This window comes from Synchiropus splendidus, chromosome 17 (genome assembly GCF_027744825.2).
Source record: "Synchiropus splendidus isolate RoL2022-P1 chromosome 17, RoL_Sspl_1.0, whole genome shotgun sequence".
NCBI classification, from domain to species: Eukaryota; Metazoa; Chordata; class Actinopteri; order Syngnathiformes; family Callionymidae; genus Synchiropus; species Synchiropus splendidus.
The window spans coordinates 13,587,150-13,606,960 of record NC_071350.1 but is presented as its reverse complement, the minus strand read 5'-3'; the positions used below and the strand labels follow the sequence as shown (position 1 = coordinate 13,606,960).

The window sequence follows — 19,811 nt, the reverse complement described above, 5'->3', positions numbered from 1 at the left end:
ATGTGTGAATACAATGCATTTCTCAAAAATAAATAAAGATAATCGATAATGACATTACTTGAAGTAAGGTTGAGCGTAAAGAGTATAAAACGGACATTCAAATACAGCAACAACATTGCGTTCATTGCTGAGTCTGGGGATATTCGGGGACCACGAATCTAACTGTTGACTCCCTTATCTCGCCTTTTTTTATCGCTGTTCTTCCTGAAGTCAGATTGTTTCTCAGCAGCACAAGGGCTCATAAATCTCAGTCCTTTTTTTTATTAAATATTTAAGTAATATTTAGTGAAACACAGTGATGAACACGCCCCCTTACAATGTTGTATCACTGTACAGGTATGTTTGAATGGACAAAAAAAGTATAAGAAACATAGAAATGAAAATGACAATAATAATAATAAAAAAAAAATCAGGATGTAAAATCAAATATACATATTCACGGCTTAAATTAAGATTTTCAATTGACAGCAAGCAGTTATTAATGTTTGTGCTTTTGTTTGGTGGAATATTTAATGGAATTGATGTATCGTTGTGTTTCACTGTAGAAACCAATTGAGGGAGGTGATCCGTGAGCATATTTAGATTTATGGATGTGGAACTTGGATGAGATTATAATGAAATTAATGATAAATATGCTGGGGGTAAATGCTGTTCATATAAACCAAAAACAACAGTCTTCCAAAATAAAAGTCACAGATCTCCCGCCAGTCAGATGTGATTCAATGGTTGATTCCGTAAATCTCAGCCCTGAATTGTCGAGTCCGTATTCGAGTGACGTAATAAACCACCACAGCGGAACTCAAGTCGAGAGGGTTGTTTCCAGTACGGCGTGGAGGCTGTGACACTCAACAGCGGACCCTTACTTCTGTTCCAGCGGTCTGTTTTGATGTCAAGTTACCGCAGTTGCGCTGAACCTTAGCTGCTAGCGAGAGCACGATGGCTCCCAGCAAGAGGCTTCGGAACAAAACCATGCGCCTCGAGTGTGAGTGGGCTTCATGTCAGGAGCAGTTCGGTCGGATGGAAAACTTCTGCCAGCATGTTGATGAACACCTGAAGGACCTCAGCGCAGTGGATGACGAGCCGACAGATTCGCAAAGTAGTAACTCGTGTCTCAACTGTTATGTTCCGTTTTAACAGCGTCTCTGCGCTTCAGAGGAGGTCCAGTGTCTGTGGAGAGACTGCGGCTTCGTCTCGGTGGACGGTCTCCAGGAGCTCCGGCGCCACGTCTTCTTCCACTGTTACCACACGAAGCTGAAACAGCTGGGTCAGCAGGTCATCGACGCGCAGCCCCGGCTGGGCTCCTGCTCCATCGGCCACCAGAACCGGAATATCGTCCCCGAAGTGCCGGACAACTTTGTCTGCCAGTGGGAGGAGTGTGACGTAAGCGAGGGTGGGTTAATACAGACGGGGTTTTGATCAGGTCTTTATTCAGGTCCTCCTCTCTTCGCAGCAACAAACCTTCGAGAACCCGGAGTGGTTCTACCGGCACGTTGAGATGCACAGCGTCTGCGTCGAAGGCCCTGCGGTCGACTGCGAGAGCCTGATCCGCTGCGGCTGGAAAGGCAAGTCTGCTCACGTGACTGAAGAAGACTGCATGACTGAAGCGTTGACGGTCGCCCACAGACTGCGAAGCCACGGCGAAGGAGCGGTCGAAGCTGCGAGAACATCTGCGCAGCCACACGCAGGAGAAGGTGGTGGCCTGTCCCGGCTGCGGCGGCATGTACGCCAACAACACCAAGTTCTTCGACCACATCATTCGCCAGAGCTCGATGGGAGGTGCGTGTTTCAGAATGTTATTGATGTCGAACCTTACAATAATGTCCGATCGGTTGTAGGTCAAAGGTTCCAGTGCTCTCACTGTTCCAAGCGTTTCGCCACGGAGCGTCTGCTCAGAGACCACATGAGGAACCACGGTGAGAGCACCAGCTCCAGCTGTCATGCTTCTAAACCATGGTGACTGTTGTCGTGTATGAGCCCTGACCTCCTCTCCTCTAGTGAGTCACTACAAATGCCCACTGTGTGACATGACGTGCCCCTCGCCGTCGTCTCTGAGGAACCACATCAAGTTCCGTCACAGCAATGAGAAACCATACAGCTGCGAGTACTGCGAGTACAGGTGAGTCCTGCTCCTCCAGGCTTGGAACGCGACTGAACCTTGTTCTATTTAAAGCTGCAAGAACCTGATAGACCTGCGGAAGCACCTGGACACGCACAGCAGTGAGCCAGCCTTCCGTTGCGACGTCCCCGACTGCGGCTTCACATCTCGTACCATCGGAACGATGAAGGTCCATCAGAGACGACAGCACGAGGTATCTTCCGACAATGCTGACCGACCGACCGACGGACTGATCTCATGACTCACGGTTCCTCATCAGGGGAACGCCGTCGCCCGCTACAAGTGTCACGTGTGCGAACAGAGTTTCACCAGAGGGAACAACTTGACCGTGCACTTGCACAAGAAACACCACTTCAAGTGGCCATCTGGGCACCCGAGGTTCAGGTGAGTGTGGAGGAGTGCCTCTTCTGTGCCCCGCGGTAACCGTGACCTGTATCTGTGCACAGGTACAAGGAGCACGAGGACGGCTTCCTGCGGCTGCAGCTGATCCGCTACGAGAGCGTGGAGCTGACGGAGCAGCTGATGAGAGAGAAGCAGAGCCAGTGTCACGATGGAGCTGAGCGGCCTCTGGAGGCTCACACTGAACTGAGAGGCGTCCTCCTGGAGGAGCACACCAGCGGAGGAGAAGATGAAGCTCAGGATCAGAATATGGCTTACACTCTTGGCCAAGTGCTGCCTCAGACCACAGATGTCTCACTGCAATGTGGAACACAGCGAACGATGAAGGAATTAGGACCCTCTCCGGGCACGTGACCCAGGTGGTTGATGGCAACTCTCCTAGTGTTTCCTGGTCAGTGCTGCAGACCATGGTGGAGGTCAGTGGACTCTGACCTTCCAGTCTTCTTAATCAGTGAATTAAATGTGTTTGGAAAAGCAAAGTCTCAGTCCTGACACCCACGTGCTGGTCAGGGTTGATTCTTTTCAGCTGCTGCTCTCACTACAGCACTTCTGAACTGCATCACCACACAGCCGGTGCAGAGAGATGCATTGTGTGGGACAACCACTGTTGCTTATAAAGTGATTTACATTGACCCATTAGAAGACACAGATATGTCAATATTCCATTTTTTTATTTGTATTCATGTTTTTGCAACAACAATAAAACATTTTTGTTTCACCTGCACCGGAACTATTAACTATTCACCTGTTCATTTGTTATTAATTTGTGGGAACACATAATGAATTAGGCAATGTAGTAATATAATTTACTTTTAATTCAAGTGTTCTATTGTCAGAGACGCTCGTTTTAGTTTTGAAAAGGAGACAGTACGTCGAACGCCGTTCCTATTTACAACTCCCAAGAAAAACAGTAAAATACATAAAATGGCGCATAAAATGAAGTGTTTATTGAGAATCTCAACCGATAAATCGTTGTCAAAATGCCGTTTATGCCTACATGACCAAAACCTCTTTGGTGTTGTACAACTGAACAACTCACGGTACCATTTGCCACAACTAGACAAAACGCCCTATTGCAAAAAAAATGCAAACAAAATTTAACACAGTTGTTTTGAAACACTAATATTCACAGTTTCACACCGACTTACACGAGCGAGTCGATTTGTTTTAGTTTGTTTAGTTTAAGATCCGGCCTTTAAAATAAATCCCACTTGCACGAACATGTTCAAATGCATGAACCCCGAACCTTGGCTCAGTGCAAGGATTGTTTTTGTGTCAGATCCGGGGGACCTTAAACGCGCTGCACACACCGGACGTGACGTCAATACTCGTCGCCTGGTCCCTGTGTACACATCGTAAGTGGTTTGGCTGTAACATTTTCTTTGTTATGCTCATGCAATCCTGTCTTTAGTTCAGGCTTGGTATCATTCTGGCGTTGTTATTGATGGCTTGATTCCGATGGTTTCCCGCGAAGCAGCCTCTTAGCTGTTGGTTAGCTAATGGATGCTAACGCGTTAGCTTGGTGGTTAGATCGGCTTGTGGAAAACAAACTCGATTTTGCCTCTTTATTTCATGAATCGCGGTTGCATTAGTGACGTCACCGCGGTGTTATTACTGGACCCAAAGATGTTGAGGTCTTGCTCAAGGGCGACGACAAAGAAGAGCCAGGTAACGTCACTCCTTTAGCTTTGGGAGATCGCGGTCCACAACCTTGCTGGAGAACTTCTTAGCATGATGTTATGGCGCCGATTTTATGATGAAGGTGTTGGTGGTGGTGATCATATTCTTGAAGCTAATGAGGTTCTTGTGCGCGGACAGGCGCTTTAGCCATGACCACTGCTGCCCGACCCACGTTTGAACCAGCCAGAGGAGGCCGGGGTAAAGGAGAAGGAGACCTCAGCGCCCTCTCCAAGCAGTACTCCAGCCGAGACCTTCCCGGACACACCAAGATCAAGTACAGGTCAGTGAGCCCTGAATGGTCCCCGTGGAGCCTAGTCTCAGGCAGGATTATCTCTAGAAACTGGATTTTAAAATGTGACCACAACGTGAAAGTGTAGTAACACCAGCGACCTGAGTGACCGCTGTCCTCATAGTGTGATTCTTGCTTAGTTGTTAAACCCATTTTTGCCTGTTCTCTGCAGGCAGCCGACCCAGGATGCCCCCGAGGAGGTTCGCGCTCGGGACTTCCGCAGAGAACTGGAGGAGAGGGAGCGTGTCGCCGCACGAGAGAAGACCAGAGAGAGGGGACCAAGAGGTGAGTCCACAACCATGACTCTCTCCTGTTTCTGCGAATGACACGTGAACACTGCGTCTCCGGATCCACAGAACACACCACCTCGTCCTCGTCTTCTTCTTCATCATCAAAGAGGCCCAGACTGGACCAGATTCCTGCAGCCAACCTGGATGCTGACGACCCACTTACCGACGTGAGTGTTAGTTCTGGTCCAGCACCGAGCCAGGATTCTGGGTCTCAGATGTTTTGTTGGTCGAGCAGGACGACGACGATGAGGATTCTGATGATGACAGCGACGACGACAACACCGCCGCCCTGGTGGCTGAGCTGGAGAAAATCAGGAAGGAGCGTGCCGAGGAGCAAGAGCGCAAAGTAAGTCCTGCTACTGAGGGAGGTGACCAGAGAGAGAGATGTTCACCTGACTCATCCCTGCAGGACCGAGAGCAGAAGGCTGAGGAGGAACGGATCCGGATGGAGAACATTCTGAGTGGAAACCCATTGATCAATCTGGCTGGACAGCAGCAGCTGCAGCAGCAGCAGCAGCAACAACAAGGCGCACAGGCCCAGAACACTTTCCGGGTCAAGAGAAGGTAAAACAGTCAGGAGTCCGGTCAGTAAACTGGTTCAGCTCCTTAGCTGCTCTCTCTCTCTCTCTTGATCAGGTGGGACGACGACGTGGTCTTCAAAAACTGCGCCAAAGGCATGGACAAGGCCGGGAAGGAGAAGCGCTTTGTCAACGACACGCTGCGCTCAGAATTCCACAAGAAATTCATGGAGAAATATGTGAAGTGAAACATTTTGATTTTGTTCAGTCGTGTCAATATTTCATTTTTACTTTCAATAAACCCCAAAAAAAGTATTTAAAACGTTTGAGATGATCATCTCTCCTTACTCAACGCTGACCCCAACTGACCACATGGCTCCTGAGACCACAGTGTCAAGACTCTGGACAGTCCACAGACTTTTATGGAACATCTGGATCCTTGTCAGACTGATCCTTGACCTTCTGTTGTCACAGATTTCTAACAGCAGGTTATAAACAAAGTTTTTAATGTCTTATATTCGCACACACAGACGTGCTGCAGCAATGTCCACATAAATAAAACAAAAACATCAAAAGCGTCAAATAAAAGTTGACCCAGTCACACTGGATCAGTGCAGCGACAGACCCGGATCCACGACCAGGACCTTACACTCTCTTTTGGCAATCTTGTCCAGCGACAGCAGAGATTTGTCCTGTGGGGGGAGGTAGAGAGGGCGACCCACCGGGGAGCCTACAGGGGGGGTGATGGCTCGCCGCTCCACCGCACTGCCCGTCCTGACACACACACACACAAGCTTGTCAAACTGTCATCACCTGACCATGGCAAGTCTCTCCATCTCACCTCATGATATGGGAGCGTGATGGCTGTTGATGGGAGAAGGACTGGGATCGACCCAGACTGGCCTGGTGTCTGTCCAGCAGGTCCCGCACCGCCGGGCTGGATGGACTCGTCTTACCTGCAGGAGACTTGCTCACTCAAAAGCAGATGTCGAAGAAGAATGGGTTCCTTACGTGAGAGCGGTCGAGCGTCCGGCGGAGGATTTGATACTGACGCGGTGAACTGAAGCTTCAGCTTCATGTGTTGACTCAGCTGCGGAGGAGGGGGGAAACCATGAGCAGCACAGCAGGACATCTGCCCGAGCCAGATGTGACGTGTCGCCGTTACCTCGTACAGTCCGGGCCGGAGGATCTGGAACGCCACGCTGAAGGAGAGAGTGCTTCCTTTCCGACAGTGACCCAGATTGGTGAGCGGGGAGTGACACACCACGGCGGACAAGACGGACTCCTCTTGACCCCGAGCTGACACAGACACAGGTGTAAAACAGTGCAGAGCGGAACAACCTCCACTCGACGAACGCGGTCAGACCTTCCGGCGTCCACACGAGTCGCACAGACAGAAAGTCCTGCAGGTTATTGATCAGGATGTATTTGACTTTGAAGTGCTCCTTGAGCTTGACGGTGCTGGGACAGCTGGCGGTCATGACGAAGCGAGGCCGGTCCAGACGGATGCTGGGTAACCTGAGAGAGGAGGAGTCGTGAGTGAGAGAGCAGCGCTGTCAGAAACCACTTCAGACCCAGAACGCACCTGTAATGGGTGTAGATGCTGTTGGTGAAAGGCATTTTGGGAGTCGACCACTGAAACACAGCCACCAGCGGAACCTCCAGTCCCTGAAGGGGCCACACTCGAGTTAGCAGGAGGCGAGGACGGCAAAGGTAAATCCACCGGGGCACCGACCTCGCTGGAGTCGTCCTGAGGCGGTTCGTTCAGGTGGAGCTGAAACAGGAAGTCGTGCTCCTCTAAGGCGCTGAGTGTGCTGGGAAGACGCCCACTGACACTGTCCACCCGGCAGAAGGAGGTCATGGCCACCTCGCCTGACTGATGGCTGGACACCAGAGGGAGACGTCAAAACCAAGTCAGACGGCGACAAGGAGGAGCAGAACAGAACGGACCAGACGTTGTCGACCAGCAGGACCGACCCGTCCGGCATCACAGGGAGGTATGATGCGTTGAGGTTCGGCAGGACCCGAACATCATGCACGCACACGTCCTCCTGAGAAGACTCGTTCAGAACTGCAACAGACTCGCGGTGTTAGAGTGTGTGTGCAGGGGTTGGAGAGGACTTCTGACCTTTGAGGATGAGGAGATGTTTCCCAGCCACGGTCATCTGTTTGCAGCGGACAGTGGGCGGAGCCAAGACCGTCAGAGTCGTGCTGACTGCAGGGACACCACATGGTGACACCATGTCTGTGTGTTCATGCATGTGCGTGTGTGTGAGTACCTTGAGCCTTAAAGGTGTTCAGGTCGTGTCTGAATGTGTGTGTGGGATCTCTCTGCTGTAGGACACTCAGGTACCCCAGCTCCTGAACCTCCACCTTCTCCGCCTCCCTCTTCCACACTGTGACCATCACCTGCGCACACAGGTTCAGTCCACACGCCCGCAGGAAGTTGGCGACAGAAACAGGAAGTCGGGATGAGACTCACTTTGACCTTCAGGGTCCCGACAGGGAGTTTGTCAAGAGTGACAGTCAGCGGGAAAATGACCTCATCGGTGAGAACCAGAGGCTCGTCCAACGCCTGCAGACACACGTGACGTCATCAGCACATCAGCGGGGTGCACCAGGTCACTAAGCATGAGGACCTTATCCGGGCCCCTGCAGAACTCCCGGCCGGAGTTTCTGCTGGAGTTGTGTATCAGCAGAGGCTTACAGTCCCTGAAGCTGCGGCACCGCGAGTCAACGCGGCTCCCAAGCGCAGCGATGGCCGCTTCCGCCGCAGCCATGTAGTCGTCGTCACCGTCGTAGTCATGGAGACGGTGGTCACCGCGGTGGCGGCCGCTGTCACCGGGACTCACACTGGCCACGGCGCACAGGGAGCCCGCCAGCTCGCGCCAGGCCTGGCTGCTGGCCGCCTCCGAGCCAAAACCCGCAGCGCGCTCGGCAGCGCCATCTGCTGGAGAAGAGGTGTAACAGACGCGAAGACGCCCTCTCGTTAATGGACACAATTGTTAGTGTATGTGGTGGACTAACACAAACGCACGGGCTCAGTGATCACAAAAGAACAGACACACACCCCTCCTTCCTCCCCCCCCTCCTCCTCATCCCCCTGCTCCTCACCGGGGTTCGAGTCGTCCTTGCAGCGCAGCACCAGCAGGAATCGCACCGTCTCGCCCAGGTACAGATGACTCCGCCGGGGAAGGCTGCGGTACCGGGCCGGGTCGGACAGGTCCGAGATGGGCACCGCGGGGAAATACATGAAATACTCACACTGGGACTCCATCATCGTCAGAACCATGACGACGGACCGGGTGCAGCATCCGACCCCACTTCCGCTCGCTGCTTCCACAATAAGAGCGCCAGTCCGTGGAACGTGGGCCTGGCTGTGACGTCACATCCGGCAGCATGAGTCAACTCAGAAGGTCAGTGAGGAACCCACCAACTAGGAAAGTGCTTTGGAACAACGCGCAATAATGAACAAAACATAATAATAACAGTAATAAATACCAAAAAAAAGAACAATAATAATAGAAGTAAGTAATGAATAAATAACCCGCAGACAACAAGGGCTGTACACAAATTGATCAGTCTGACAGCTGAGAGGAAAAAGCTGTTTTGTTTCTGGTCTGGATTGACTGTAGCCTCCTGCCAGAGGCAGATGGTGCTTTCAAAAACACGCCAAACATTACTATCAATATTAATACTGCTGCACCTCCAGCCACGAGTCCGTGAAGCTGATGAAGTTTGCGGATGACACCACCATCAGATGGAGATGAGTGGGCTTACAGGAGGGAGGTGGAGCGGCTGGTGTCCTGGTGCAGCCACAACAACCTGGAGCTCAACGTCCAGAAGACAGTGGAGATAGTCATAGACTTCAGGAGTGTAACAGTTTCTCCACCCTCCATCATGTTGGCTGGTTTACCCATTCCTATTGTGGACTCCTTCTGCTTCCTGGGAACTTCCATCACCGAGGACCTCAAATGGGAGCTAACCATCAGGTCCCTCATCAGGAAGGCCCAGCAAAGAATGTTCTTTCTAAGGCAGCTACGAATACTACATCACTGTCTGGTACAACAGCGCCACCTCCAGGGACAAGAGCAGACTGCAGCGCATCGTACAATCTGCTGGCAGGAGGCTACAGTCGACCAGATCAGATCCTCCCGTCACAGGAACAGCTTCTTCCCCTCAGCCATCATTATTTTTATTTTTATTTTTATTTTTATTTTTATTTTTATTTTTATTTTTATTTTTATTTTTATTTTTATTTTTATTTTTATTTTTATTTTTATTTATTAACAGCACTTTATTTCGAAGCACTTTCCTAGTTGGCGGGACCCCCACTGACCACGCCAATAAATTCTATTTTGATTCTGATTCTGATCAGCAAAACACGACATATATCAAGCAGGTCGCTTGCAAATTATAGGTTGGTCTGATGATGAATGCGTCGCGATTGACTGACATGTTGCACTTATTTGGCACAAAACAATTATCGACTTCTTAACAGGCATTTACTCACCATTCATTTATATCAAAAACTATGCATCAATGAACAAGCTTTTCATCTGTACGGAATGAGTCAGGTGGCACTTCCTGTTCTGATGCAGCGCGCAAATCTGCTAAGCGTAGGATGGTAGGGGAAGGCACCAGCTTTCTTTCTAAATTTCAGTTATTGGTTAATTGATTTATGAACAACGTAGCTTAAAACATTTGCCACTGCTCAACTATTTATTTCAACTATTCAGCCATGAATGTGAGATGACGTTTTGGTGGACGAAATAGCCAGAGGAGAGGAGGAAATGATCAAAAATATTTTGCTATAAATGTTTGGTGTATGGTAGAAACTCATTGAAAAGTTTCAAAACAAATCTGATGGATGCGACGCACACTAAGAGTTATATCTGTGGTGGTGTACTGCAATGATCCCTACCCGCAGTGGTCAGTACCTGACAGGTGAGGGCTTCATCTTAAAGGGATGAGGGACACAAGCTCTCATACCAGTGTGAGCAGGCATGTCGTGCCAATCTTCTAATGATCATGAGTCACTCAGACACTTCTGCTTTGCGGTCAGAGTCAGGCTGACTGAGCATCGAGATGGTGGGGGGGACTTCCTGTTTTTGGGAGGAGCCGCAGAGAAACAGGAAGAAGAAACGCAAAGACAAGTTTCTTCTCAAGTCGATCGCAGACTTGGGTGGGTTGAGTCGACAATGTGCGCCAGCCGAACTCCGACGAGGGCAGAGGTGACGGGATGGAGCCCGGTGCAACTGGCCAACTACCTGAGAAAGGTGAGCCTTTTCAGGCCGCGGCAACCGGACGGGGGCGTGACCTGCCACTTATCAGAAGTGCTGGACACACTTTGATGTGGACTTGAACCACCCACTCTGATTCCAGCTGCCACATGAATAGTAGAAACAATGGACTTCCTCGTGTCTTTGCAGATGAGCCTGACTGGATGTGACGCAGTTGTCATCAAGAACTCCATCAGCGGAAGCAGATTCGTTGTGAGTCAAACGAGTGGATTTACTTTTGAGTTTTATCTCCCTTCTGGTGGTTCAGCAGGAGCCAGGAAGTTGCTACAGACATGTTCATTTCAGACAAGGAAGTCAGAGTGCAGAGAGTCACCGAAGACTCTCAGAGTGACCTAATATTGGTTTGTACTTCCGAGCCTGACCACTCTAGTAACTCCTCTGTGACACGTGTCACCACGTTTGTGAGACAGTCTGAGGTGAACGGTGTAGATCTGAATCTACTTATCTAACGTCTCACACAGCAACATGCTCCCATGTGACCTTTTCTTCTGTGGGTTTTGAGTGCGCTGCCTCCTTTTGGTCAAACATGGCAGCAGCTCCTCCTACGGTGGTGCTTTGAAACTATTTCCACTCATGTCTCTCTGCCTTGCAAGTTTCCAACCACAGGTGATTTTTATCGTTTAGGATCTGACTGAAAACGATCTGCAGAAGTTTCCCAAGCTTCACATCCCGTAAGTCGCCATGTCTCCGTTGCCGCCCATGCGTGTTTCCGTGTCAACAGTTATCGTGTCCTACAGGTTGATCTACAAGATCAGCGCTGAGATCAGCAGGAAGGAAGAGCGGAGAAGATTCTTCACCAAAAAGTTTTCAGATTTCCATTTCTTCTCTTTTGTTTTTGTCCACAAAAAAACAATCCTGACTTGTGTGTCCTTTGCTTCCTAGGACTCCAACACCGAAATACCCAGACCCTGGTGAGAGACTTCAGTAGCTGGCTCTTATTATGACGCATTCATGTCCTCTCTTCCCTTCCAGCGGAAAACGTTGTGGGCTGGGCGGACGACGAGTTTGTGAGTAAATCCCCACTCTTAACTTCATATGGTTTGACTCGACTTCACAACTAGTTTGTCCATTGAAGGACGATGACGCCAACTACAGCAGTGACGACAACGACTACGTGGATCCGAACAGTAGCGACGACAACGGCTATGAGGATCCGAACAGCGACGACGATAATGCCGACCGGTACGAGGATCCTCCGCGAGAAGACCTCAACCACTTGCGAACAAGTGAAGTGAAAATAAGCAACAGTGACTACATCGGTATTTGAATTCATGGATACCGTGGCGCCCCAGGCTAAAGCGGATGATGACATAACCACAGTTATGTTCCTCTCCCTCAGACAACAGAGACCACCACCCCTCAGCCAGACCACCTGAGCTGTTGCCCCGGCCCATGCCCTCCACCCTCCCAGTGAGTATTAAGAGTGACGCATCATCAGAGGTCAGGTGCTACCCGTCTTGTTTTCAGAAAGTGTCCAGAAGAGACCACTCTCCGCATGTTCACAGTCAGCTGCCCGAGCGGGGTCAGTATTCAGCAGCCACTTCTCGAGCCAGATGTCGACCTCTTGTCTTGAGTTGTGCTCTGACTGTCGCCAGGTCAGCCGCCGAAGCCTCAGATATTCCGCGACAAAAAGCCAGGTCGGGATTCTGGACCCAGCCCGTCTCCTCTTCTGGGTAAGAGCTCTTCGCTGCTGTGGCGACTCTGTGAAGTTAGCGGATGGTTTGACCCAGCTGTGGTCATGTGTGTTCAGGTGCCAGCCACCGGGGGAGTGAAGTGAGTTACCTCCAAGATGGCGCCACAGACTCCTCCTCCAACTGTAACTTTCAATTTTCTTCTCCCTGGCAGCAGCGCAGCAGCGCCAACAGGTGAGTAAATGCGTGTGTTAAAGTGTACAAATTTGTCCTGATAAGCCGCTGTCAGGTGTACAAAAAGACGCCAGTCAGTTCGCTAAAGGTGTCGCACCAAGTCCTCAGAAGAGTAGCAATTCCAAATAGGTGTCAGTATTCGTTGACAGTATCAACGCAGTGTCATTGTGTTGAAATGCTTTATGATGCCTCATTTACCCATCACTACTCACAACTAAGCTGACCACTGCTGGACTTGAATGTGAGCGCTTAAAAGCATATTTCTGTCTGTGAATTTACATTTTATGTAAATACATTTATGTGAATTTACGCTGTTATTAACAGTGTGATCTAACGTCAATGTAAAATGCAGTTGATATCAGCGTATTATGAGATTGAAAAAAGACATTCATTCATCTGTGTACAATGACGTCACAGTCCAGGAGAAGTCAGTTTTCTCCAGGGAATGGGCCACATGCTCCTGACTGTCCACTGTTGAGAGTGGGTGCAGCGGTCTCCGTCTGGATGGCTCAGCTTTTATCCCGAGCAGGATATGGGTTATTCGGTGCTGAGTCAGCAAAGATGTCATCAAATAAAAAATGATTTTCAGTCATGTATAACAGAGGGATGTGAGGGAGTGGGTCTGTACATCAGAGAAATCATCTCAACTGCTGGGTGTATGTTGGAGAGGCACCATGTGGTTTGACCATGATCTCTGGCCTTCAGGGCTCCGATCGAACCTCCTGGTCCACGTCCCCAGCCCAAGCCCTGGACTCCTGCTCCCAGGTGACTCCATCTAGTGCTGTGACTGACTCGCCCGTGAACAGCAACTAACTTATTTGCTTCTTTTAGGTATGAAGACGACGGATGGGTAAGTGTGATGATGACTGTAGCGACGACGACAACACCACTAACTAAACCCTTCTCTCTCACAGAAGATGGACGACGGTGAGCTCTCAGTCCGGTTTCACACACAGACATATCAGTTACAGGCTGCTCACAGCACTTTTCTTTGCTAGTGAGCAAACGCCGCACCTTCCCTATGAGCCCCTCCCGCCCTGTGGAGAACATCAGCCCTGGCAACAGGTACAAGGTCGCAGGGTTCATCCGAGCGGTCCGTTTGTCACCCACTATGTCTCACCAACAGCTTACCCACTGGAATCAAACCTGCCATTCCACCTCCGGTGCTGAGCGAGCCTCCGTCCCGTGCTTCAGCGTCCCACAAGGTAAGCAACTCTGAACCTCAGTGGTGGTTCAGTGTGACCAGGTATGAACTGCACGACCAGGACCTGGACCCTCGCTGGTACGCAGGCCGAGTGAGCAGAGACCTAGCTGAAGGACGTCTGCGAGAGCTCAACCAGGTAAGATGCAGCGGCTTCAGCAGCGTGTGTTCCCACTAAACCCAGTCTACTGCGGGTGTGAAGGATGGCTCGTACCTGGTCCGAGACAGCACCAAACAGCACGCAGGGCAGCCCTTCACACTGATGGTTCTGTACCACCACAAGGTCTACAACATTCAGATACGACTGCAGGGCCACATGTTCCAGCTCGGGACCGGACTCAAAGTCCAGGAGGTAACTGTCCACTTCAGAGCAGTTTTCTCCAGTTCAGACTGACCATTGTGTGTGTGTGCAGACCTTCCCCACCATCAGTGACATCATCAACCACTACTCCCAGACTCCTCTGCTACTCATCGACGCCAAGAATCGCAGCGCGAACCAACAGAACCAGTGCGTCCTGTCGCACCCGGCAGGACACCACACGGCCAGTCGGACGGGCTGGACCCATCAATGAACACAGTTCACACTTCAAAGCTGAAATTTTACTTTACTACTTTGATCAACAGCAAAGTCACAAACCCATCTTAAACGTGTACAGAAACATCGCCAGCAGCGACTCACGACATTAAAAAAAAAGAAGAAAAAAAATACATTTTTTTTAAACATATTCTAAATGTTTTAAAGCATCAGTAGAAATAAAAACGATCCAACAGTGAGTGTCCATCAGTCAGGTGTGTCACAGAGGTTTGGGAAGTGCGGTCACCTGTTCCACACACTCGTCGTACACCTCCTGATAGTCCGGATGGGGTTTGATCAGAATCACACACGTGGGCCGTTTGGACCCGGCGGAGGAGCCCAGGTCCTAGCAACACCACAAAGTTAGCCACACGCCATTCACATCTCAAAACCGCCACGAGCACTCACCACTTTGGACGGGACATAGACGTAAGGGAGGTTTCTGTCCTCACACATGACCGGCAGGTGGCAGTACACATCGATGGGCAGAGTGTCGCCGGCCAACACCACAACTCTGTAACGTCAATCGAAGCTTGATCAACTGGCTGAGATAAACGCCATCATCCAGTCAGGAGAGCAGCTCACCCTCGCTCGCCTTTGTTGATGAACTTCTGGACCTCCTTCACGCCTCTTCGGATGTTCTTCACTTTAGCAGCTGGGATCAGAAAAACACCGTGAATACAGCGTCATCGTGAGACAAACATGGTCACAACACGGTTATTACGGTCAAAATAGAGCTGAAGCATGAAAGGATTCGAATTCAAATGTCGAATTTGGAATGGACCTTTTCTGGTGCCAGTTTAGTGACGGTAAAAACACGACAGAATAGCATGCTGGAAAACGTGTGGCCATCATCCGCACCTTTCTTGACGCACTTGTAGAGCTTCTTGCTGAGTTTCCTTGAGGCCAGCGGGTCACTGATCTGGTTCAGCGGCGGACACACGGACTCCTCCTGTGACTTCATCTCGGTCTCGTCCTCTTCAACCGAACTCTTCTCCTTCTTTGCCTTAGTCATTTTTCTAGTCCGCTCAAACACAAATGTAGCGACCGAACACGATTGTACACACGGACGCACGTGTCTCGTTTTGCCTGCGGGAACGGGTAGGTTGTCGCAAGGCTTATGACGTCACTACGGCACGCAACAGCGGACATATGAAGTTGTTTTTCAGAATCAGAATCAGAATCAAGTTTATTGCCATGGTGGGGAGCCCACCAACTAGGAAAGTGTTTTGGGACAAAGTGCTCACAGAAAAATTAAATTAAATTAAATTAAACAACAAAGACTGATCACAAATTCAACAGTCTGATGGAGGGGGTGGGTGATGTTGTTCAGGATGCTCCTTAGTTTCAAGAGCATCTTTCTCTCCATAACCGTCTCCAAGGAGTCCACCGATCACCTTCAGCCTTGAGTTTGTGACTCCCAGAACCAAGCTGAGGTCAAGCGTCCCAGTCCCATCGAAAAACAGCAGACATTTGAGTTGTCGTTGTTTTTGAGTTTGAGAACATTGCTGAGATCAAGGTCAAGAACCAGATTGTTTTATTATGCATTTATTCATCGCACAAGCAATATTTACACTCTCCCAAAACAATAGTGACTGGAGACGCACGACCACCTTCACTTATTAGAAATGTATTGACGTATAAGTCATTTTAACATGAAGAAACACATATTCTAGTTAATTCATAGCTGGAGAGGATTCAGGGAATTCAGATCATAATGGCGCGTAAGTGATGACGTCAGAGTCGATCTTGGATCCGCCTTTATCGTCAAATCGAACTGTTTAACAGTGACGGAACAGTAACAACGCATCATTGTCATTGAAATACACGTAAATAAATAACAGCTATGGCGGTGTCTCGTGTCATCTCCGGCCGATGATGTCGCCGAGCACTGCAGGAAGTTCTCTGCTTTTCATCTCTCGGGATATTTGACACCAGACACACGGAAGACAGCAGGTGGCGCACACGCAGTCCCGACACAGGCTTCCCTGAGGATGAAAACACAACCCTCAGACTCAAGACATGCTCGAGTCAAACCCACGGCTCGAGCCAAATCCGGCCCGCAGAGTCATTCTATGAGGCCCGCAAAATAAACTCAGTGTGTGTGATTGAGTGTGACACTCCTTAACTACAAGCTCAGGCGTCGCAGGCTCACCTGGATACCGTAGCGGTGTCGGACCGACACCCTCACAGACAGCGTTCCTGATGGGACACAGCCAAGGACGTCCACCAGCGGAAGACAGAGACACTCACCAAGCTTTCTGCTGGTCGCACAGGCGAAGCACGGACAGCAACAGCAGACTAAACAACCTGAGTGATGACAACAACGTCAACAACAACAGCAACAACACAGGGGCGCTCGCGTGATGCCTACACTCGCTTTTATCATCACAACAGTCGCAGATTCCAGACGACCATTCAGCTGAGAGATCAAGCGAAGGCTGCGAAGGCTGCGAAGTCACCGGCCAGAGGGCGGCTGACATCTTCCCTGAGACACACACGAGTTCGCTTGACCAGGAATGACGAACTGAAAATAAAATCTCACCTGTAGCTCTTCGTTTTCTCGGTCCTCAAGACTAAGACTCAGGAAACCTGCGAGACTCGCTGGACCAGAACATGATGACCTCATTGCGCATGCACACACACTCACACATCCTCTTCGCTGCAAGCTGACAGGCAATCACATATTTTAACAACAGAAAAGAGGAACCAAGTACAAGCACAATATAAAGGCTCGCAAGAGGCCGTGGCTCCAGACATGGAGGAGATCTACGTGAGACATGTGAAGCTTTTGGGATTTGAGAAAAGATATTTTCCGAGTAAACACTTTGTAAGTGGTCAAAGCTTTTCCTTCAACATGGAACTCTGCGATGAATCAGCTCCAACTTTGTCTTAGGTCTACATGCTGATGGTGAAATGGAGCGACCAGGCAGAGAAGCTGGTCTACAGGACGTATCCTCAGATTCACACCTTCCACGTGAGTTTCTTAAGACTGAAGTGACTTTCAACTTGAACTCTGCTCAGGTCAGTGCTGGTAATTGTTTTCTCAGAAATTGTTGAAGGAGATTTTCCCCATCGAATCGGGGCAGATAGAGAAGCGAGACAGAATTATCCCATCACTACCAGGTGAGTCTCAACTCTCCAGCCTAGGAGGACAAGAAAACTATTTCAGCAATGTGAAGTGAGAGAAGCTAATAATGTAACCTCCCTCCCCCTCGTGTGTGAGTGTGTGTGTGTGTGGTCATGCTCCACTTCCCTCAGCAGTTCTCAGTTGAAGCAGAGAGACTTTGGAATCAGTCTGCTCTCATTCCATAAAAGTGATTCTTGTCACGACCAGAGGACTGAAGTGTCCTATAGTGACACTTATCTGTGAGAGGCAAAAGCAGAAGCTTCCAGAAAGCTGAATTACAACAGGGACTTTCTTCACTGAAGTTTCCAAACAACAAAAAAGTGATGGTGAAACTGTGGCCTCGCACACTTCAACAGTTTTTGCCATGAATGTGATCTTGATGTGACTCAGATCAAATGTGAATGAAAGCATTGTCAGTGGGAGCTCAAATGTCGCCACTGAAAGACTCATGACTAACTGTCTAGTCGCTGCGACGAAGACCCTCTCTCAGTAGACCCAGGTCCAGTTTTAGACCTTCAGCAAGTCTTCAGTGTCGCAAGATACATCAGAAAATGTTCGATTTTCGTGTGTTCATGACTGTTATGTCCTTCAGCTCCTCGCTGGGTCGACAGTCAGAAGTCACTAGAGAGTCGCCAGAACACTCTGACCGAGTACTTTGATGCTCTGGTGGCCTTGCCAGCCCACATCGTCCGCTGCCAGCTTCTCTGTAGCTTCTTCAAAGTCCGACCAGAAGATGAGAGCCCGCCGGTCGCAAACGCATCGGCCACCTTACAGTAGGAGTTGTTTCTTCTCTGATGATGATGATGATGATGATGATGATGATGATGATTTCTCCCTCAGGCAGAAGAAAAGCGAGACGCTGGTGGTGTCGGAGGGAAACGTGTCCGGTGCGATCCTTCGCTTCACCCGTGACTCGTGACCAGAACTCTGACAGATGTTCTTGCAGAAATTTCAGGTCCGATCCTCCTGGACTCATACCGAGTGGTGGCAGACTTCAACAAGACCTCCAAGCATGAGATGAATCTGAAAACTGGAGACCTTGTGGACATCATTGAGAAAAACCAGAACGGTCAGAAACCCGCCACACTAAAGCTGCCGAACAGCACAACTCTCAACGCTCTATTCAGGTTGGTGGTTCTGTCAGAGTGAGTCCAAACGGGGCTGGGTCCCGGCATCATACCTGGAGCCTCTGGACGGTCCAGAGGAGTCAGAGGACCTTGAGCCTGACTATGAAGGTACTAGCTGGAGACACGCCAGGTTATTTACTTGAAAGGGTCTTCAGAGAGAACTTGATTCCTCAGGAGAGCCGCACGTCACCACCCAAGCCTACGAAGCTCAGCTGGAAGACGAGATCTCGTTGGGCCGAGACGAGACCATTGAGGTGATCCACAAACTCCTTGACGGTTGGTGGGTCGTCAGGTAAGCTCTGAGCATCTACAGTTCCGGTCTTCAGAAACAAGTCCTCACTTCCTGGAGTCACAGGAAGGGAGAGCAGACCGGGTACTTCCCCTCAACCTTCCTTGAACCAGTGGGTTTGCAGAACACGGAGCACGTGAACAAGCGTCCTCCACCCCGCAGGTCCGCTTCACAGCCTTGGTGTGACTAGAGGGTTCGCGGCTTGACGCACCACTTCCTGTTTCAGGTCAACCATCAAGAACCTCAAGAGCATCCATGGCAAGAACCGTCAGCGCCTCAGCCAGGATGTCTACCGCAGGAACAGCCGCCGCTTCCTGCAGCAGAAGGTCCGTACCCCAACACCGTCACCGAGGGACCCCAAGGCGACCAGGCCGAGCCGAACCAAAGACACAAAGGGCCCCGGTGAGTCTCCGCTTCCATCATCTCGCTCTGCTGCTGATGACCTCCTGCGTTCGACAGACATGAAGACGGAGCTGACTGGAACTGGTTCTGCCCCGGGGTCAGGCCCCGTGGTCCCCCCAAGGCCTAGTCCAGAGGTCATCCTGCAGAGGTGCACAGACAGCACCCGCAAGAGGGTCAGCGTGCACGAGCCTGTGACCACCAACTAACACACACGGAGCTCCTGCTCCACTCGTGGGGGATAAATAATAAACGTGACCCAAAACACTCGACTGTGGACCTTCATTCTTGATACTAAGTTGATTTTTATTTTATTTTTTGTTTATTTATTATTATTGTTATCAGGTTTTAGGCAGTTACTGGGATCCTCACTGACCTTGGCAACAAAGCCGATTCTGATCTATAGAGCAGGTGCGTGTGTAGCGCCCGCTAGAGTTGGTAAAGACTCAGAATTTCAATCTCAGCTCTTAATTGTGCTCAAGCGATTCTGCGAGGTAAATGGAGCGTGCATATGAAGTCACGTGGACAAACGCTTCGCACGGGAACTGCATCTATCAAGGAGCCGTTGTCTGACGGAAAAAGACATCTGACGCCTTTCAAATTCCCGCTAATGGCAGGTACGATCTGTAAA

The 19,811-nt window shown here is 50.1% G+C and overlaps 7 protein-coding genes across 9 annotated transcripts; 4 read left to right on the top strand and 3 right to left on the bottom strand.

Annotated features, from left to right (window-relative positions):
- Positions 1–702: 702 nt before the first annotated feature.
- On the top strand, positions 703–3,247 carry hinfp (histone H4 transcription factor). Its single transcript, XM_053847439.1, has 9 exons — positions 703–1,096; positions 1,154–1,380; positions 1,451–1,562; positions 1,624–1,776; positions 1,836–1,913; positions 1,996–2,116; positions 2,171–2,309; positions 2,376–2,500; positions 2,563–3,247. The coding sequence occupies exons 1-9, from the start codon at positions 937–939 to the stop codon at positions 2,867–2,869; spliced, it is 1,422 nt and encodes a 473-aa protein (XP_053703414.1). The 5' UTR covers positions 703–936; the 3' UTR covers positions 2,870–3,247.
- Positions 3,248–3,810: 563 nt separating this feature from the next.
- On the top strand, positions 3,811–5,620 carry cwc15 (CWC15 spliceosome associated protein homolog). Of its 2 annotated transcripts, none has more exons than XM_053847267.1 (7): positions 3,811–3,870; positions 4,334–4,475; positions 4,657–4,769; positions 4,841–4,941; positions 5,010–5,120; positions 5,184–5,338; positions 5,411–5,620. In XM_053847267.1, the coding sequence occupies exons 2-7, from the start codon at positions 4,345–4,347 to the stop codon at positions 5,538–5,540; spliced, it is 741 nt and encodes a 246-aa protein (XP_053703242.1). In that variant the 5' UTR covers positions 3,811–3,870; positions 4,334–4,344; the 3' UTR covers positions 5,541–5,620. The 2 variants fall into 2 exon arrangements, with proteins under 2 accessions (XP_053703242.1, XP_053703243.1); XM_053847268.1 differs by lacking the exon at positions 3,811–3,870 and adding an exon at positions 3,915–4,183.
- On the bottom strand, positions 5,576–8,585 carry LOC128748450 (trafficking protein particle complex subunit 14-like). Of its 2 annotated transcripts, none has more exons than XM_053847265.1 (13): positions 8,407–8,585; positions 7,932–8,242; positions 7,775–7,867; positions 7,572–7,701; positions 7,421–7,507; positions 7,243–7,363; positions 7,028–7,175; positions 6,878–6,960; positions 6,659–6,810; positions 6,458–6,591; positions 6,304–6,382; positions 6,134–6,248; positions 5,576–6,066 (listed from the first exon to the last, which is right to left on the bottom strand). In XM_053847265.1, the coding sequence occupies exons 1-13, from the start codon at positions 8,582–8,584 to the stop codon at positions 5,901–5,903; spliced, it is 1,797 nt and encodes a 598-aa protein (XP_053703240.1). In that variant the 5' UTR covers position 8,585; the 3' UTR covers positions 5,576–5,900. The 2 variants fall into 2 exon arrangements, with proteins under 2 accessions (XP_053703240.1, XP_053703241.1); XM_053847266.1 differs by having other exon boundaries at positions 7,932–8,239.
- A 1,845-nt stretch (positions 8,586–10,430) lies between these two features.
- On the top strand, positions 10,431–14,631 carry lcp2a (lymphocyte cytosolic protein 2a). Its single transcript, XM_053847509.1, is given in 18 exon segments — positions 10,431–10,571; positions 10,725–10,787; positions 11,220–11,266; positions 11,333–11,398; positions 11,478–11,506; positions 11,568–11,602; positions 11,671–11,854; positions 11,935–12,005; positions 12,063–12,117; positions 12,191–12,268; positions 12,346–12,460; positions 13,166–13,225; positions 13,292–13,387; positions 13,459–13,525; positions 13,587–13,660; positions 13,662–13,800; positions 13,864–14,013; positions 14,075–14,631. Coding segments are annotated over 18 exon segments (1,566 nt in total). The 5' UTR covers positions 10,431–10,493; the 3' UTR covers positions 14,234–14,631.
- On the bottom strand, positions 14,264–15,362 carry nhp2 (NHP2 ribonucleoprotein homolog (yeast)). The gene is made up of 4 exons (XM_053847507.1): positions 15,097–15,362; positions 14,821–14,890; positions 14,644–14,749; positions 14,264–14,581 (listed from the first exon to the last, which is right to left on the bottom strand). Exons 1-4 carry the CDS (start codon positions 15,248–15,250, stop codon positions 14,456–14,458), a joined length of 456 nt encoding a protein of 151 aa, XP_053703482.1. The 5' UTR covers positions 15,251–15,362; the 3' UTR covers positions 14,264–14,455.
- Positions 15,363–15,785: 423 nt separating this feature from the next.
- On the bottom strand, positions 15,786–16,997 carry LOC128748594 (cornifelin homolog B-like). Its single transcript, XM_053847508.1, has 3 exons — positions 16,610–16,997; positions 16,391–16,545; positions 15,786–16,223 (listed from the first exon to the last, which is right to left on the bottom strand). The coding sequence occupies exons 1-3, from the start codon at positions 16,716–16,718 to the stop codon at positions 16,098–16,100; spliced, it is 390 nt and encodes a 129-aa protein (XP_053703483.1). The 5' UTR covers positions 16,719–16,997; the 3' UTR covers positions 15,786–16,097.
- ncf1 (neutrophil cytosolic factor 1) lies at positions 16,308–19,433 on the top strand. The gene is made up of 11 exons (XM_053847505.1): positions 16,308–17,065; positions 17,132–17,212; positions 17,286–17,361; positions 17,958–18,138; positions 18,206–18,252; positions 18,312–18,434; positions 18,493–18,600; positions 18,667–18,784; positions 18,848–18,943; positions 19,008–19,183; positions 19,241–19,433. The coding sequence occupies exons 1-11, from the start codon at positions 16,994–16,996 to the stop codon at positions 19,387–19,389; spliced, it is 1,227 nt and encodes a 408-aa protein (XP_053703480.1). The 5' UTR covers positions 16,308–16,993; the 3' UTR covers positions 19,390–19,433.
- The last annotated feature ends 378 nt before the right edge of the window (positions 19,434–19,811 follow it).

Coding starts and splice junctions, on each gene's coding strand:
- hinfp (XM_053847439.1), top strand. CDS start 937: ATGGCTCCCAGCAAGAGGCTTCGGAACAAAACCATGCGCCTCGAGTGT. Junction 1,777..1,835: donor TCGCCAGAGCTCGATGGGAG/GTGCGTGTTTCA, acceptor GATCGGTTGTAG/GTCAAAGGTTCCAGTGCTCT. Junction 2,501..2,562: donor TCTGGGCACCCGAGGTTCAG/GTGAGTGTGGAG, acceptor ATCTGTGCACAG/GTACAAGGAGCACGAGGACG.
- cwc15 (XM_053847267.1), top strand. CDS start 4,345: ATGACCACTGCTGCCCGACCCACGTTTGAACCAGCCAGAGGAGGCCGG. Junction 4,476..4,656: donor CACACCAAGATCAAGTACAG/GTCAGTGAGCCC, acceptor TGTTCTCTGCAG/GCAGCCGACCCAGGATGCCC. Junction 4,770..4,840: donor CAGAGAGAGGGGACCAAGAG/GTGAGTCCACAA, acceptor CCGGATCCACAG/AACACACCACCTCGTCCTCG.
- LOC128748450 (XM_053847265.1), bottom strand. CDS start 8,584: ATGGTTCTGACGATGATGGAGTCCCAGTGTGAGTATTTCATGTATTTC. Junction 6,383..6,457: donor TCCGGCCCGGACTGTACGAG/GTAACGGCGACA, acceptor CCTCCTCCGCAG/CTGAGTCAACACATGAAGCT. Junction 6,249..6,303: donor GGACGCTCGACCGCTCTCAC/GTAAGGAACCCA, acceptor AGTCTCCTGCAG/GTAAGACGAGTCCATCCAGC.
- nhp2 (XM_053847507.1), bottom strand. CDS start 15,250: ATGACTAAGGCAAAGAAGGAGAAGAGTTCGGTTGAAGAGGACGAGACC. Junction 14,891..15,096: donor CTACAAGTGCGTCAAGAAAG/GTGCGGATGATG, acceptor TTCTGATCCCAG/CTGCTAAAGTGAAGAACATC. Junction 14,582..14,643: donor TCTATGTCCCGTCCAAAGTG/GTGAGTGCTCGT, acceptor TGGTGTTGCTAG/GACCTGGGCTCCTCCGCCGG.
- LOC128748594 (XM_053847508.1), bottom strand. CDS start 16,718: ATGTCAGCCGCCCTCTGGCCGGTGACTTCGCAGCCTTCGCAGCCTTCG. Junction 16,546..16,609: donor TTGTGATGATAAAAGCGAGT/GTAGGCATCACG, acceptor GTCATCACTCAG/GTTGTTTAGTCTGCTGTTGC. Junction 16,224..16,390: donor GACACCGCTACGGTATCCAG/GTGAGCCTGCGA, acceptor TTTCATCCTCAG/GGAAGCCTGTGTCGGGACTG.
- ncf1 (XM_053847505.1), top strand. CDS start 16,994: ATGGAGGAGATCTACGTGAGACATGTGAAGCTTTTGGGATTTGAGAAA. Junction 18,253..18,311: donor GTCGGAGGGAAACGTGTCCG/GTGCGATCCTTC, acceptor ATGTTCTTGCAG/AAATTTCAGGTCCGATCCTC. Junction 18,435..18,492: donor CATTGAGAAAAACCAGAACG/GTCAGAAACCCG, acceptor CGCTCTATTCAG/GTTGGTGGTTCTGTCAGAGT.